The sequence below is a fragment of the Furipterus horrens genome, unplaced genomic scaffold, assembly GCF_987537825.1.
Source record: "Furipterus horrens unplaced genomic scaffold, mFurHor1.1.pri manual_scaffold_7, whole genome shotgun sequence".
NCBI classification, from domain to species: Eukaryota; Metazoa; Chordata; class Mammalia; order Chiroptera; family Furipteridae; genus Furipterus; species Furipterus horrens.
In genome coordinates, this window is record NW_028327177.1 from 27,993,395 (window position 1) to 28,011,146 (window position 17,752).

General features: G+C 33.6%; 1 protein-coding gene across 1 annotated transcript in view; it reads right to left on the reverse strand.

Moving 5' to 3' along the window:
* Window positions 1-17,752, reverse strand: part of VPS13B (vacuolar protein sorting 13 homolog B) — a 714,607-nt gene that overhangs the window by 647,880 nt on the left and 48,975 nt on the right. The window contains exons 7-12 of the mRNA XM_090283521.1: window positions 13,820-13,994; window positions 7,394-7,662; window positions 2,320-2,415; window positions 1,749-1,871; window positions 1,144-1,281; window positions 167-254 (exon numbers count right to left, since the gene is read on the reverse strand). Of these exons, the coding sequence (XP_090139647.1) occupies window positions 167-254; window positions 1,144-1,281; window positions 1,749-1,871; window positions 2,320-2,415; window positions 7,394-7,662; window positions 13,820-13,994 (889 nt within the window). The remainder of the gene's footprint in view (window positions 1-166; window positions 255-1,143; window positions 1,282-1,748; window positions 1,872-2,319; window positions 2,416-7,393; window positions 7,663-13,819; window positions 13,995-17,752) is intronic.

A 17,752-nucleotide genomic window follows, 5' to 3' on the forward strand; every position in this document is an offset into this window, starting at 1 on the left:
GGATTAAAAATATCAGGAACCTCCGAAAATTAACATGATGTTAAAATTCAGCCATTCGCTAAAGTAACACAAGGTAAATCTAATGTAACAGAGTAAAACCAGTCAAGGACCAACTGATCCTGATGAAGCCAGAGGAAAAGCAAATGTAAAAGAAAGAAACCAGTACCTTTGCCAGCGTTGTTCTCCATCGTATACAGGTAATCCATGTAGAAAGCCCCAAACCTTTGCATTCCAGCTATCTCAGTATATGTCTCCTGCCAACAAAGCAAGGCAAACAGAAAACATGTTGCATAAAAGGGACTTTTGAATTTAAAATCCGGTAAGTCAATAATCGGACACATATCCTTACATAGAAAGTGTATCAACTCAAAGGATTACCAAAACAAAAAAACAAGTTATCCAAAGAATTCACTTCTAAGAAAGGTAATGTTGCCTCTATTACAGACCACACAAAAAGGCATCCATAATTCTACTAGACATTCTGACCACTCTATCAATAATGTCTAACTAATGAATAGCTATAATGGAGGACGGTACACACTTGAACTTTATTACCATCACAAAACTGTTTAATGTACACTCTCAAATAGTTAATCCTTAAATATTTCAGTACACTTACACAAAACAGTGTAAACATTAAAGATATACTAAAAAATTTAAAGGTATATTAATTATGCAGGTCAAAATTAAATTCTTTACTTTCAACAAAAGTAAATCTTTAGTGCGAAAGGTTAAAATGTAAATTATTTATTCTGTTATACTATAATCACATATGAAAAACTTGAACAATACTAAGACATATACATAGCAATATGTGAAAGGCTTCATTTCTTCCCATTAATCCTAAAACTCAAAAGTACCTGAAATTAAAAAAGCTACTTCTGTATGTATCCTCCATGACTATTTTAACAGTAGGGAATGGATAAACAAACTGACCATGGCTCCATACTACATAAACACAGAAACCTCTGCGAACTCCTCAAACTTCTCTAGCTATAAAAGCTGGATGAAAACATTGTAAATGTCTCAATAAACAAATAACAGAATGTATTATCTGAGAAGAAATATGGCAATAACAAGTATTCATATAAAATGTCCACCCAAACACAGCCTAGAATTTGGCTCAAATATATATTCTCTGACCTTATGATGAGCTGCATCCAAGATAAATTCTGCACGAGTACCATTATTTTCTGGGCTTCGGTAATCAAACAATGAATTTGTAAGGTATGTCAAACCTTTCATACTCAAATTTTCACCACAAATGAAGAAACAGGCTTCCTGAATATAAATGCAAAAATGTTTAACAGGAGGAAAAATCATTAGGCCATTTCAGAAAATAAAACCCTGGTTTTATAACACTCATTTAGTAGTCAACAGAGATCACTACAACTTGAAGTCCTGTAAAAAGACAAGGAATTCTGTCTCTATTTTCACTGCCTATTTTGGCAAAGAATATTTTAATAAACTAAAAAGGAACTCCAAGTAGCTGCCATAAACAAAAAAGGAGAAACATTTATGAATTGGAAAGTATTTGGAACCACTGTCCAGGTGTTAAGTGCTACCAACTTTCTAAATTCCCCTGAGCTCTATAATTTCTTACAAGGGAAAACAGTAAAGTTCCTCTCTCATGCCAAAGATATATGTAGTCTAACAGATTTTTTGGTATAGTTAAACACTTCAATAAGCACTTCATTATCCCTGCATTCTGTCCAAAGAAAGCAGGGAAAGGGAAGATTTTGACTTACTGTTTCACTCCTATTCATATTCTCTTCAAAATCTTTAATACCCATAATTCCTTTAAGGCACACAGCTCTGCAACCTACAAAACCAATCTGGCAATCAAAGAAAGGCTCTCCCATCATAAGGGCCTGTATGAGGAAAGGAAACATTACAACTAAGAACTTGAATTTCATAAAAATGTTACAGACTTTCCTTGTAAAATTTCTTAATCATTCAAAACATCTTTAGGATTATGGCCTTTCCAAATTTATTCTCCTCAAATCATGAATCCTATTAAAGTAAGAAAGTTCTTACTTACCCTTGTATCCTCAAACCTTTGTAATCTCAATGACTGGCACTTCATGAACATTAATGCACACATACATATGAGTGCACACATGTTAAGTGAAAAAATAAATTTATGTTGCATAAAGTCTTTGTTAAAGGAGTATTTCAACCAATACTACCATCAGTAAAATATAAAACTATAAATATATTTTGAACATACCACTTACAATTAAAACCTATATTTATTAAATATTAACTTGAAGAACCATTAAATTATTTAAAAATATATGTTAAATGTTGAAAGATTACCTCAACTGTGGTTCCTTCTTGTTCCCAACACAATACTTCTTTAGATTTTACTTTTTGAGGACTATAATAACTACTTTCAGCTTGCATTTCAGTGAGCTAAGAAACAATAATATTAAGTCAAATTAGTATTACATGGCAATAAACTGTCATTATTATGATGAATTGATGGAAACAAGACCAATTTTAAGATTCAGGAAACTTAATTATTAAGCAGGAAAACAGGTGCAACACAAACAGCTGTAACAGATTATCCATGGTAAAAAGGTTGAATATGCTCGCCTAAGCTCATAGAGATAATTTAAATACCAATACCACCTTATTTTTATTTATCTCTTTTCTTAATAATATTGCTTTAAAAGGTGAAAGCTGTGCATCCATAACAGTCCCAGTCATAAAATGGTTCATATATTCTGCCAACGTTTTACATATATTTTAACCTCAACTCATTTTATATTCACTAATATTATTTTACCAGGTTCAAATTCAATCACTTCCAAGATTTTTCCCTAGTAGTAATCAGAAGGAAAGCTGTAAGGAAACACAGACTCAAAAAAACACTAGTTCTATAAGGGAAGTAGGTTCATTAGTATTTATTTTCAAAATATGTGTCTCAGAGACTCATTCAATAACGCAAGAAATACTGACTGTCTACCAGATAACAAATACTAATCTAGATACTGACAAAAAATATATATTCTTGCTCCTCTGAAATTCACAATACATTATTTATATGTATCCAAAATTAGATAATTTAAATTATTTTAAAAAGTATTTTTCTAAATGCAACATGGTATCCTGGCTTGGATCATGTAACAGAAAAAGGACATTATTAAATTCAATTAAAGTCTGGAATTTAACAGTAATGCACTGATGTTGGTTTCCTAGATTTGACAAATGTGCTGTGAAAACATAAGAGGTTAACAACAGAGGACTGTGTAAGAAGTACATGTGAACTTTCTGTACACATCTTTACAACTTTCCTGAAAATCTAAAACTATTCCGAAATAAAGATGTTAGTTTTTAAAAAGAGTATTCTGCCCATGATTGTTAATGATTCAGTGCCTCTTATTCTTGTGAAATGGATATATATTCTTTAAACTTAAATGTAAAGTCAAAGACCATATAGTTAAACAACAAAAAAAATGTTTAACTTAGTTAAATAGAATTTATTGAACCAAAAAGTTATCATTTTAAGTACAAGAATCTGTTTATACTGAGAATCAACTAATTATTCTCATTTTTTATAACAAAAAGTTTTTTACGTATTTCTTGGATGCTTCCAGAACTGGTACACACATGCTGCTGCTTTCAAGTACAATTCTATACATAATCTAAAATGCATAAGCAAAACTGAATTATTTTAAACTTGACCACCTTTCAGCTGTCTACAATTATTGTAGAGAAAAAGCAATTAATTGATTAAAAGGACTCAAACATTACAAGAACAATTTTCAACATTATTTTTTTAATGCTACATTTAATTTGGCATGATTTTTGCTGGATTGATATCAACTGTTCAGAATGCTAATGTAGAAACATGACCTTATTTTCTGACCAAAATATGAACCACAAATTAATTCCATACATTCTTCAAATCTAAGTTGAACAATGAATTCTAATGTTTTCCTTCTAAATATCAACATATTGCCCTTAGAGACATAAATGTTGCAAATTTCTAAATAAGATGTATTAACAAATGACAAACACTGCCCCAAAAGTCTATTAAAATTTTGTATATAAATGCCTATTCTGATTCAGTTTAATTCTTCTCATCCATGAAATCAACAGATATATAGCAGAATAATTTCAAATATAGGCAAAAAACATGAGAAAAGATACTGCTTTACTAGTAATTCTTAACATCCCTCACCAACTTATGTTAAAAGTAATCCTAATTTGGATAATGTAAAACCAGCAATATATCTAATAGTTGAAAAAAGTTGGCTTTTCCTTATAATCATTTTACTGTCTTATCCTTTAATACTGCAGAATGATCCCTATTCCTTTAGTTTAGTCACAAGTAAATCAGTGAAATCCCAGGGACGTGGCTAGCAGCATGGGGAATATGGTCAATGGGATGGTGGTGACTGTATATGGGGCCGGGGGCTGTTTGCGTTTCAGGGGATCACACTGTGAAGCTCATGGTTGTCTGGAAACTGTGCCATACATCTGAAGCTAGTGCAGGACAGTATTGAATGTAAACTGTGATTGAAAATATATACTTTTTAAGTAAAAAAAGAAAAGCACAGTATGGACTGAGATGAAAAGACAACGGAATGAAAAGTGGGGGATGGGTGAAATCAACTCAAATACGAAATTAAAATCTATAATGGAGACAATAACAAAAAAGGTAAATCAGTGAATTTCAATTAAAAATGTATAATAAAATTAAAAAATTTTCAGTAATAAAACAATTTTAAAATAGTAAGTGATAATGTTAAAATATCATAGCTAATTATGCATTTTTATCATTTTAACCCAAACTTAATTAGCAAAAAAAAGAAAAAAAACTTTTAAACCAATCAAGCCATGACTAAACTTTTTTGAAACTTATTTTCTCTATTTTTCAGCTTTGTCATGTTAGAAAATACTCAATGATTTTAATTACAAGTCTTTAAAGACTATTAATGACTATTTGTTCTAAAATAATTTAACCTACCATCTGCTATAGTTATAATCTATATAGCTGTACTACTGTTTAAAAAAATTTATTTCAAGCAGTTAACAAACAATCCAAGCTAAATTTAAAAAATACCATGAGATCAAAACTTGTTTGTTTGGGTTTTTTTTTTTTTTTTTTTTTTGCTGCTATATTTCAAGTATCTAACAACTTGCCTGGAATAATACCTGTAATACTACTTCACAGGTTAGACATGAGTTTATCTCCTTCAGAAAAATGCCTCCATGGAGGAAAAAAAAAAACAGAAAGACGAATAAAAGAGGAGGAAAAAAAAAAACAAAATCTAAAAAGAGAATCCCAAAAATTTGGGAAGATGTAAAGCTGATGAGATGGGTGGACGAATGATGAATGGATTGGGAGATGATGAACGGATGCTATTTGTTCAACAGACATTTATTTCTTGAAAAGGTACCAGCCAACTTCCAAGAACTAGAGATACTAATAATCTTTTTAAAAATTACCCCTTAATGAGTCTGGTGTACCATCAGAAAAGAATATCCATGATTCCCTGAAAGGGCTATAATTCCTTCATCTATTGAGGACATTTGGGTTGTTTCAACATTTTGGCCACTGTAAATAGTGCTTTTATGAACATTTATGTTCATTTATTTGTTTTGTACAATTCTTTTAAGGATTTAGCTAAGAGTGAAATTACTGAGTCATATAATAATTCTATGTTTAACTTACTGAGGAACCATCAAACTGGTTTCCACAGCGACTGCACCATTGTATATTCCCACCCATGTTTTTAACGAACTCCAACTAAGATTCCACCAGTGTCTAATCACTGCTCTGGTCAACACCATGAACAATTTCCACATTGACAAATCCAATAATCTATTTTCACAAATTACCTACTCCCTCAACTTTAAAGCATTTATGACACCTAGCTTCCAGCCAGATACTCTAGTAGCTTTCTGCTTATATCACTGGTCTCCTATTTTTAGTTTTCCTCACTATTTCTTCCTCGTCTTTCCAAATATTTAATATCACATTGCCTCAGAGCTTGGTCCTAAAATCTCTCCTTTTTTCTATCTACACTAATTCCAGCCTTAATAAAATCCTGATTTTAAAATCTTAAATTTATAGACAAAGACCAAACTTCTAATCTGAACACCAGATTCATAAATCAACCAGATAGCTCTACTTGAATATACATGGGAGTTTTAAACTTGTCCAAAACCAAACTCCTGCTATTTCGCTCAAACCTAATCCTCTCACAATCTCCCTCATCTAGGAAAATCAGAACTCAATGCTTCCAGTCGCTCAGTAGCCATGCTTGGATCTCATTTCATTTATGTCTCATCATAAAATCTATCAGAAAGTCTTGTCCTCTTGACCTTCAAAACATCCAAAATCCAGTTACTTTTCACTACCTCCACATGCTACCACTCTAGTCCAAGCCAGCATTATGTCCTGCTTGAAAATTGCACTCCTCTGTCTGCTTTTGTTCCCTTATAATCAGTTTAAAACATAACTCAGATCATTCTATAACTACTATAAATTCTACAAATACTTCCTATCTCATTCAGGATTAATGACAAATCCCTAAAACGACTTGCACAGTATAATAATTTATGGATCCCTTCCAAATGCATTACCTCTCTGACTCGATTCTGTGCTACTTTCACATTAGCTCACTTTGCTATGGCCTCTTTGCTGTTCCTTGAACTTCTGCATTATTTTCATTTGCTATTCTTGAACTCCCAAGGATCTACAAAGCTTCCTCTTTCACAGGTCTTTCCTTAAATATCCCCTTCTTATTAAGGCCTTCTCTGATCACTCAATTTTAAATTGTAATACCCTCACATCTAGTGGAAGCATTCACTATTTCTCCTCTCTCTTTATTTTTCTACATAACTCATATCATCAATGGGTATATTATATTTTTCCATTTATAACAATTCAAGTTTTAAAAAGCATAATCTGTTGTGGTATTTCTAGAGGTAAAACAGTGCCTGGCAAATAGGTGGTGTTAACATGTATTTGTTCAAGAATATTACATGTGTGGCAATACTATTATAAAAAGCCAAGGAATAAATAACCCTTTTAAAGAAATTTTGTACTAATTATCTATGTGCATTTCTACATGCATTTTTTAATGGAATATTAAGGCATGTTTGTATATCAATTAAAAGATTTAGTAGGGAGAGAAAAACTTTCTATGAAGATGATATTTTTTAAAAAAGGAATGTAGAAAAGGCATTAGGCAGATAGGAAGAGATCAAAATTCACAGATTTCAGATGAGGAGACATATACATGAAGTAAGGAATGTTAGAGTGTATCTTACATCTACTGAGTGTAAAACAAACTTTCAGCTAGGTCCTCATTAGAAATCGAAATTTAAACATTAAGCCATGAGAGAGATGAATAGCAAGAAAAAGGAAACCTACCTTGAAAGTCACAGTTGCTTTTGTACAATAAAATCCTACAGAAACAATAGGGTCCTTCAAAGTCTGGGCTCTTTGCTGATGCATGGTTGATGCTGGATCATTTCCAATGTAGTCCTCCTCACCATCATCATAACTCACAATTGCAGGCACAAATGACCAGGCCCATGATACCCATCCCTGTGGCTGTTCATTCTCTTGCTGTGTATACAACTCTTGGCCTTTATACGGAGCAGGATATGACATATCTATTCTTGTTTCATCTTCGACACCTATCAATCAAAATAAAATCATTTTAAATAGATCAAAAGAATTTAACTAAGAAAAATTAGGAAGGTAAATTCTATAAAAATGTATATCCCACATCCTTCTTTCTACATATAAAGTATGAAAAAATCATATATTGCTTATTAGTATTTTAAAGCAATAATTTAGCATTACCACCTTTAAGTTTCTGTATGTTGAACTGTGTCAATCTCCTTTCATGGGCCATAATTAATGTTATGTGGAAAGTAGTTTACCACATAATTTAAATGTATTTGATAAATACAAAGAATAATCTCATATTTTGGTATTTCACTCATTAATTTAAACAAAAAAACAACAACAAAAAAAAGAAACCGACTTTTCTTAGAAATATAATATCAGAAAACTACAAGAGAAGTTCTTGATTCCTTTATGTACCCAATGGTGAAAGGGAATGGCAATCACTCCTACACAAAATGAAAACCCTCATAAAAATAATTATCCCAAATAATAGTGCTGGTGACTCTTATTAGTAGGTAACATAAATGAGTATCTTTTCTATTCTATAGATGAAAAATTATAAGAGTTTTATTTGGTTATAAATTAGCAGACTAAATATTTAAAACTCCAACCACTCTAATTATTCCAGCTTATTAAGACAAATTCCACCAAAGTCTTTTAGCATTATTCTAACAACACAAACAAAACAAACTTATCATCATGAAATTTGGGGGGAAAATTACTCTTTAAAAAATCCATGATATATGCAGACTCTAAAAAATTTAACATATCAACTCTTCAGTTATAAATCTATATATACATGTACTCCATTAAATATCATCCTCATTCAGATGAACTTCTAGATTTTCTGGCTAGAAAAACTACATAAATAATATTTTTATCCTAGGATAGGAGACTCAGAATATGCTTCACTTATGGGTTACAATACATGGCTATTTACCTGCTTTCATCTAAAAAGAAAAAAACTTAAACAGTAGGAACTAGAGTACCTAAAATATAGTATCAAGAGACCTTAAGACATTTAACTTCAAAATAAATTTAAAAAATTAAAAATACAGAGATATTTTGTATAATATATAACCTGATGTTTAATCACAAACATGATATAAATTTGTAAATAAATATAAATATAAATAAAGCCTGTTATTAACTGTTCCCAGGAAGGTCTCAAATTGGACATCACCACTAACTATCACTGTGGTTATAAGAAGTCAAGTCACATAACCTAGGAAGCAGTGACCAGGTGGGGTCCACAGAGCTGAACTCGCTTGTCTAAACCATTAAAACAGAAGGCATATCCACTGCTTGATCTTTTGAAACAAAAGAAATAAATGTCACTAAGAAAGGTCTGAGAAACAAGTCACTATAATTTAGACCTAATATTAGTCAAAAAGAAGAGAGATTTTAATGAAAGATGATTTTGAAGTTCTGACTCTATGTTCACTACTTCGTAAAAAGAATAAATAGGGCCTGAAAAAAGAGGAATAGCATCTCCTTGATCTCTGGTCAGAATTTTGACTCCTTTCCTTCCAAACAGAGCATCTTAAACTGGGGCTCTTTGACAGGAACTCCATGAATTTCAATGGAAACATACATATTAAGCAACTAAAATGTAGTATTATTTTAATTGTGAACATAGGTAACAAACCAGAGTTGCATCAGTAGTACCTTCAACTCTAAAACCTACAAAATCGCAGCTATATCAAATAACAATGGTGATATTCTTGAAATATCATTTACTATGATAGCTAGCTATTAAGAGTTCCTATTATATTTTGTTATTTAATATGTTAACATAGAAGTACATATAAAAATACAACAAAAAAGACAAAACATATGAAACAATGGTTTTCAGAAACTGGGTATCGGGCAGTGAAGACAAGTGAGTCCTGAGAGATGGGAAACAAGAGAAATGAGCTCTATGAATGCCCCAGTTACTGCTTGGAATGAGTTTCTAAAGTCACGACCAAGAAAGTGGGAATCCAAGCAGACCTCAGCTCTCTCCTTAGATGATCATACAGAGCAGTGAGACCAGAAAGACTAGGGTGGCTACAGTTTGCAGGGCCAAGTACCAAACAAGAAAGACCTGCTAAGGAAAGAGCTCCCAAGATCTGCAGAGGATCCCACTCCAGCTAAGGATTAATCAGTTTCATATATGAAAACTACTACCATGAAAAGATCTACCAGAAAAGAAGCAAAGGGAAAAATCCCCAAGGCTTATACAGAATTGGGAATAATTTGTGTTCCCACCAGCAACAAAGAAAAACTTAATTCACAGGGTATCACAAAAAGTGCTCAAAAATGTAATTGTCTCAATAGAGGGACAAAACTAGGCTTAAGCTAATGGTTGCTCTGGTCCCATATAAAAAAATCTTTAAAGCAAGACTTAAATGAATTCAATTGTTTCCAAGTAACTAAACTGTTTGCTACAATACAAAAGCATCCAGCACTCAATAGGAAAATTTCACAGTATCTGACATCCGATTAAAAACTTTATGAGGCATGCAAAAAGTGGGAAAAAAATAATGCAGAATGAGAAAAACATGTTAGTCAATATCAAGAGCTAGAAATGACACAGCATTAGTAAACAAGGACATTAAAACAGCTATATAAGTAAAATGAAACACTCAAAAAAGCATAAACAAGGAGAGATATGAAAGATACGGATTCTAAAAATCTGAACTGGACTTCTAAAGATGAAAAATACAGTACCTGATGAAATATAAACTAGATGGGATTAATAGCAGATCAGATACAGAAAAAGTAAAGTTGAATAAAAGTAGAAACTATCGAAAATTAAACACAGAAAACAAAAGAAAAAAATACATGAACAGAGCATCAAAGAGCTCTGTCAAACTTCAAGAAGCCTAATATACATGTAATTGGAGACCCTAAGTGTGAGAGAGGGGAACTGAAAACAAAAGATATTTAAAGAAATGACCCCCCAAATTTTTCTAAGTATATATGAAAACTATAAATCCACAGATCTAAAAAACTTTAATGTATTCCAAACACAAGTAACATGAAGAAATGAAGTAAGGCATATCAAAATCAAGATGATTAAAACCTTCTGAAAGGAGGTTCATAGGCTTTACCAGAGTGTCAAAGGAATCCACAGCACACACAATATAAGGTTAAGGACCCCTGGTTTAGACATGAGAAAATTGATTCAGACTCCTCCAGAAGCAAATAGTCGAGTTGCTTTTTCCTTTTTTACATACAAGAAAACCTAGTCACCTTCTTAGTTCACACAGAAAACAATAGTCATAAAGGAAATATTGAAAAATTACAGTTAATCAATATTTAAAACTTCTGCTCAAGAGACAACTTTAAAATATGAACAAGGCAAGTCACACTGGGAAAAAAAATTTTTTAAACATATATGTGGCAAAAGATTTGAAATCAGAATATGTGAACTCTCATAAATCAGTCATGAAAACCAAAACAGTTTACAAATAGGCAAGTATTTAATATACACTTCAGAAAGACAGATGTAGTAATGTCAATAACTAAATTAAAAGTTCAAATTGACTGCTCAGAGAAATGCAAATTAAAACAAGATACCATAACACAATTCAGTAGAATAGCAAAAAGTAACAAAAGACTGACAACACCAAATGTTGGCAAGGATGTGGAACAACTGGAACTCTTATACATTGTTGATGGGAATCTAAAATTGCACAGCCACTTTGGAAAGAAATGTCTGGTAGTTTCTTAAAAATAAAATAAAATAAAATAAATAAAAACTAAACACACAATGTATTTATCCAAGAGAAAGAACAGCACATATCTACAAGAAACTTAAAGAAAAATGTCCAGCACAATTTTATTTATAATAGCCAAAATTAAAAATAGCCCAAGCATCCATCAACAAGGGAGTGGCTAAATAAGTTCTGGTATAGTCATATGGTATATTCAGACAATGTATCTAGCAATAAAAAGGAAACTACTGATATATGAAACAACATAGATGAATCCCAAAAATATGCCTTAGGGCTGTGGAAATACTCTGCATGATGCCATAATAAGGGATGCAGGCCATTATACATTTGTCCAAACCCATAGAATATACAACACTAAGAGTTAATGGTCAGTGGATTGAGCGTCGGCCTGCGAGCCAAGTGTCGCTGGTTCGATTTCCAGTCAGGGCACATGACTAGGTTGCATGTCAGGTCCCCAGTTGGGGGCACAAGTGAGAGGCAACCACACAGTGATGTTTCTCTCCCTCTCTTTCTCCTTTTCCCTCTCTCTACAAATAAATAAATAAACGAACAAATAAAATTTTTTTTTTAAAGAGTAAATGGTAAACTATGGACTCTGAGAGACAATGATCTGTCAATGTAGGCCCATCAATTGCAACAAACGTACCATTCTGGAAGGGATGTTGATAATGGTGGAAGCTATGCATGTATGGGGACAGGGCTAAATGTGAAATCTCTGTACCTACCCTTCAGTTTTGCCATGAACCCAAAACTACTCTTAAAGAAAGTCAATAAAAAAATATTTTTAAGTAAACATTATTATTCTAAATGAAAGAATCCTTTCACAAAACAATACATCTCAAAAAGTTCTCTCATGCCCTTTCAAGTCATTTCTACTGTCTCTCTACTCTGGAAAACACTGTTCTGAATTTTTTAAGAAACAAAAAATAGTTTTGCTGATTGTAGAATTTCAAATAAATGGAATCACATATCTTTTTTGACTGGCTGCTTTCACTTAAGATGTTTTCAAAGTTCATTATACTGAGCATATATCATCAGTATTTCATTCCTTTGTATAGCTGAGTAATATCCCAATGTATGGATATACCATAATTGTTTATATATCATAAATGTACTTCCACAGCTGATGGACATTTGGGTTGTTTCCACTTTTTTGGAAATAAAATATGCTGCCATTAACATTTACATACAAGTCAAAGAAGTTTTTATGTGGACATGTTGTCAATTATCCTAATATCGGAATTGTTCAATCATATAATAACAACACTATGTTCAACGTTTTGAGAAATGAGATTGTTCCAAAGCAGCTATACCATTTTTACTTTTCCACCAGCAACATACAGGGGTTTCAACTTCTCCACATCCTTGCCAACACTTGTTATTATGAGTCCTGTGTTTTCTTGTTTTTTTTTTTAATTTTTATTAGCTTTTTGTTGTGGCATAATTTTAGGTTTACGGAAAAGCTGCAAAGGTAGTACAGCGTTCCCATATACCCGTCATTGCAGCCACACTACTGCCTACGAATTGGTATGTAATTGTGGTTTTGATTTGCATTCTCCCGCATAACTAATGATGTTGAGCATCTTTGGCCGTTTGTTTGGATAAATGTCTATTCTGGTCATTTGCCTGTTTTTAAATTGGGTGATTTGGTCCTCAGTTTCAAATGCCCTTTTCTAAAGGCTCTATCTATGGGAATTAATTATCTTATCCAGGTTTTTCCTGATCTCAGGTCCAATGCCAAGTCAAAGTCAATAGTTCCTTTATTATTATCTCTACTTCAGATATTCATACCTCTATTGAATCAAGCATACATCATACTTAACAAACTTCACATGTCTGTCTGCTCCATTATATCTTGAGATTTTAAAGGCAGAGAACAAATCCCTTCAACTCTATATATTTTCCCACATTAACAACATAATGTCTTACATACACTAGGTTTCAGTAAAGAAATAATGAGTTGAATACTTAAGTTAACCCACTATGTATACTTCAATGAAGCAAATACTTTGTTAATTAGTGATCCAACTAATTAGGTATCCTCCAATGAAGCACAGTTAAGTATAATTAATAATTAGTTACATATAATAATTATTAAGTACATATAACTTAGTTATAATTACTCTTGGTGAGCCTTTGCAAAAAAATTACCAATACTATACTAGGAAATCTTGAGATTACCCTACCTTAACTTTTATAAAATATACATTCTGAAAACCTCTACCTATTAGAAATAGTTATTGTCAGCATGCAGAAAAAAGAAAATCAGAATAGTATCCAGAATGTAGAAAAAATCAAAGTAGTGTTAAACAATCAAATTAAAATCAGCCCACCACACTAGAAAACTGCAAAACTCAATCTAATATATTTTTTTAAGTTTCACAATTATGAAAACTTTGTAAGAACAATAGTTCTAAAATAAAGTTTATATTATATTTACCTGTAATGTTTCCTAACACGTCTTTATTGTGACAGGTAGAGTCTTCTATTTCTCCATCTTTAAAATTGCCTATTTCTCCATAGTAAAGAGCAATCCCAAGTTGCATTATACGAATAAACATAGGCAATTGTTGATCTGTGATGGAAAGTTTCAAACTCTCTACTAAGGTGTGAATCTGTATTTTGAAAAATAAAAACATCAACAAAGTCATGTTCAAAGGGTGTACCTTTTAACATAAGTACAGAAATGTTAAGTCTTCATTGGAATAGCATAAGCGAAACAGTAGTGTCCCAACCATTTCCAGTATTTATACCAAATCTTATTCTAAAATTTTAGGAATTAAAGAAATTTTGCTCTGATCAATAAACTTTAGATAGAAACTATATTAAGCCAAATGATGTAAATAGAAACAGAAATAATAATAAAAAGATACAGTCACACTAGATTGCCTGATAACTATTCCAGAAAGATAGTTACATAACCAAAATACAGTAGTCCCCCTTTACCTGCAGGGAATACTTCCAAGACTCCCGGTGAATGCCTGAAATTTCAGATAGTACTGAACCCTATATATTCTTTTTCTTTTTTTCTTAAACGTACATATCATTTCACTTAACTGAAGTCCTCAAAGGCTCCCTTTCTCATATCCAAATTGCCAGCATCAGTACGCTTGCACTTTGGGGCCAATAAGAAGCAAAATAAGGATTGCTTGAACACATGCACTGCACTGCCACAACAGTCGACACAACTCAGTAGAGGGCTAGTAAGTGACTAATGGGCGGGAATCATACACAGCATAGATATGCTGGACAAAGAGATGATTCACATCCTGGGCGGGATGAAGCAGCATGGAGTGAGATTTGATCACACTAGTCAGAACGGTGCACAATTTAAAACTTGTGAATTGTTCACCACCCCAAGTCAAGTCTCTTCCATCACCATTTATCCCATCTTTACCCTCTCCTTCCTCCCCCACCCCCTTTACCTCTGGTAATCTCCATACTGTTGTCTGTCTATGAGGGTGTTTATTTTGCTTGAAACCTATGTAATTTTATTAGCCAATGTCACCCCTACAAATTCAATAAAACAATTTTTGAGGGAAAAAACATGAATTATTTCTGGAATTTTCCATTTAGTATTTTTGGATCATGGTTAACCGAGGAGAAATGAAACCACTGAAAGCAAAAATGCAGACAAGGAAGGACTACTGTAGTCAGCCTATAACGTTAAGAGTATGACAGTACTTCCCCCCAAACCAGGAAAGATCTCTGTCACAACCAAGAAAAAAAGTTTCATAGTATCATTTTAGTAAAACTTTAATTACTCTTTCCAGCTTTATTAACCAAAAAACAATACATGTGCATCCTAAAAACATACATTAAAAGGGAAAATTACTAACATTATAACTATGAAAGTATGAACATAATAAAATTTTTATAGTCAAATATGAAAAACCAAGGGAAAGATATGTTTAGGAAATTTTTTTCAAACAAATTTTAAGAGATTTAAATATGACAAAATTTGTAACATTAATCAGTTATAAGAAAGAAATAAGATAAATTACTAGCAAATAGGATATATAACAGTCAATCAAAGTTCTCCTCCATAGGAAGAGACATCAACAGAATATAAACACAGTCTCAGTATAATGGTTTCCTGCTGTTATATAAACATGGAATAAAACCAATTAAGCCATAAAGTCAAGTCTCTTAGAAGGTTTATTTTGACTCACTGGTATTTGAGAGTCTATGAAACATGAAAAACAAGTAATGGTAATCATATTTTTAGGGCTAGAGGCACAAAAGAAAATTGTACTTGAAGGCAAAGAAAGCTGTATGGGGATAAGGGTAGAAAATGTCATATTCAAATAAGAGTATAGGTTTCTTAAACCTGACCTAAAAATCATACATTAAACAGACCATGAAAATAGTGAGGAGGGGCAAAAGGAGAGAAGTGTGCAGTACAGACCTGTGAAGTTCTTTTCAGATTTCTCTACCACATTCCTTTATTTCATTTAAATGGTTTAAAAATAAAAATCTTACTGTAAAATAAACTTATTTAAAAAACATCGCGGGAGATCCAAGATGGCGGAGGAGTAAATGGAAGCTACACTAACCTCCTCCCAGGACCAGTCTGGGTTTACAACTTAATTTTGGAGAAATCATCTGGAACAACCAACGAACACTAGCTGGAAAGAAGTCTTATAACCACGGAGAGACAGAAAAGGCCGCTACATCACAACGTGACCGGTAGGGAGTGCGGAGACGCGGAAGGGCTGGCTGGGCTCACATGGGTGGCAGCTGAAGGGACTGAGAAACAGCTCAGCAGCCGGGGATTCCCCCTGAGAAGGGCAGGGTCTAAACCCCCAGCTGGGCTTCCCAGCCTACAGCAACAGAGTGGAAAGTAAAACAGTATCAGCTGTGAAAAGCGAAAAGCCACAGGGTTTCTTGCTAGCCGGAGAGAAACAGCAGGAGAAAAAGAGCTCTTAAGTGGATCACATACGAAAATATTTTGGCCACCACTTACCCTGGGCTCAAGCAGAGGGAAGGCAGAGAGGACTGGAGACACTTGGGGAGAGTTTGGCACGGTGGCTTTGAGGGAAGAACTGGAGGAGCAGCCGACTGGGTCCCAGTGCTGACTCATCCCCAGTACTGCGGGTAGACCATTCCCCTCCAAGTGGCGTCAGCCTGAGGGGAAGCAAAAGCCCTGCCAACGGGAATTAAGCTGCCACACCCACAGTCCTTAAGCCTGACAGCTAATCACAGATTGAGCAGATTAACAATCAAAGAAGACAGACAACAGCAGTAGATCCCTGGAAGTGTCCAACAGGCTGCCTAGGGCCAGACTGGTACATGATCTGACGCCACCAGAGGCAGATCCAGGAAGTGCAGATCATTCTAGGAAGCACCAACAAACAATAGGAGTCAAAAAAATGGGGAGACAGAGAAACAACCTCCCATCAAAAGGAAAGGTAGAATCCCCAGAAAGAGTGCTAAATGAAATAGAGGGGAGCGAACTATCAGATATGGAATTCAAAACATGGATTATGGAGAAGCTGAATGAGCTCAGCGGAAACTTCAAAGAACTCCAGAAAAACTACAAGGAACTCACAGAAAATTACGTGAGCATGAAAAAGGACATAGAAGCTATCAATAAGAGCCAGGAGGAAATGAAGAATACGATCTCTGAATTGAAGAACACAGTAGAAGGAATTAAAAGCAGGCTAGAGGAAGCAGAAGATCGGATCAGCGAGCTGGAGGACAACCTACACAAAAACTCCCAGACAATGCAACAAAATGAAAAAAGACTGAACAAGACTGAAGAGGTTCTAAGACAGCTGCAGGACAACATGAAACGTAATAATATCCGTATCATAGGAATTCCAGAAGGAGAAGAAGAAGAGCAAGGGATAGAAAACCTCTTTGAAAAACTAATGACAGAAAACTTCCCTAACATGACGAGAGAAAGAGTCACGCAAGTCCAGGAAGCACAGAGGGTCCCAATGAAGATGGACCCCAACAGGCCCACCTCAAGACACATCATAATTAAAATGGCAACATTCAAAGACAAAGAGAGGATCCTAAAAGCAGCAAGAGAAAAACAACTAATAACATACAAGGGTACTCCAATAAGGCTATCATCAGATTTCTCAGCAGAAACACTACAAGCCAGAAGGGAATGGCAAAAAATATTCCAAGCAATGAAAAACAAAGGTCTACAACCTAGAATACTATACCCAGCAAAACTCTCATTCAAAATGGAGGGTGAAATAAGGAGCTTCCAAGACAAAAGAAGGCTAAAAGAATACATCTCCACCAAACCAGCAATGCAAGAGATGCTAAAGGGTCTGCTCTAAGAAGATAAAGAAACAGAGAGAGACAGAGAAGAACACAAGTACAAAGGGGAAAAATGACAGTGAATAAGTACTTATCG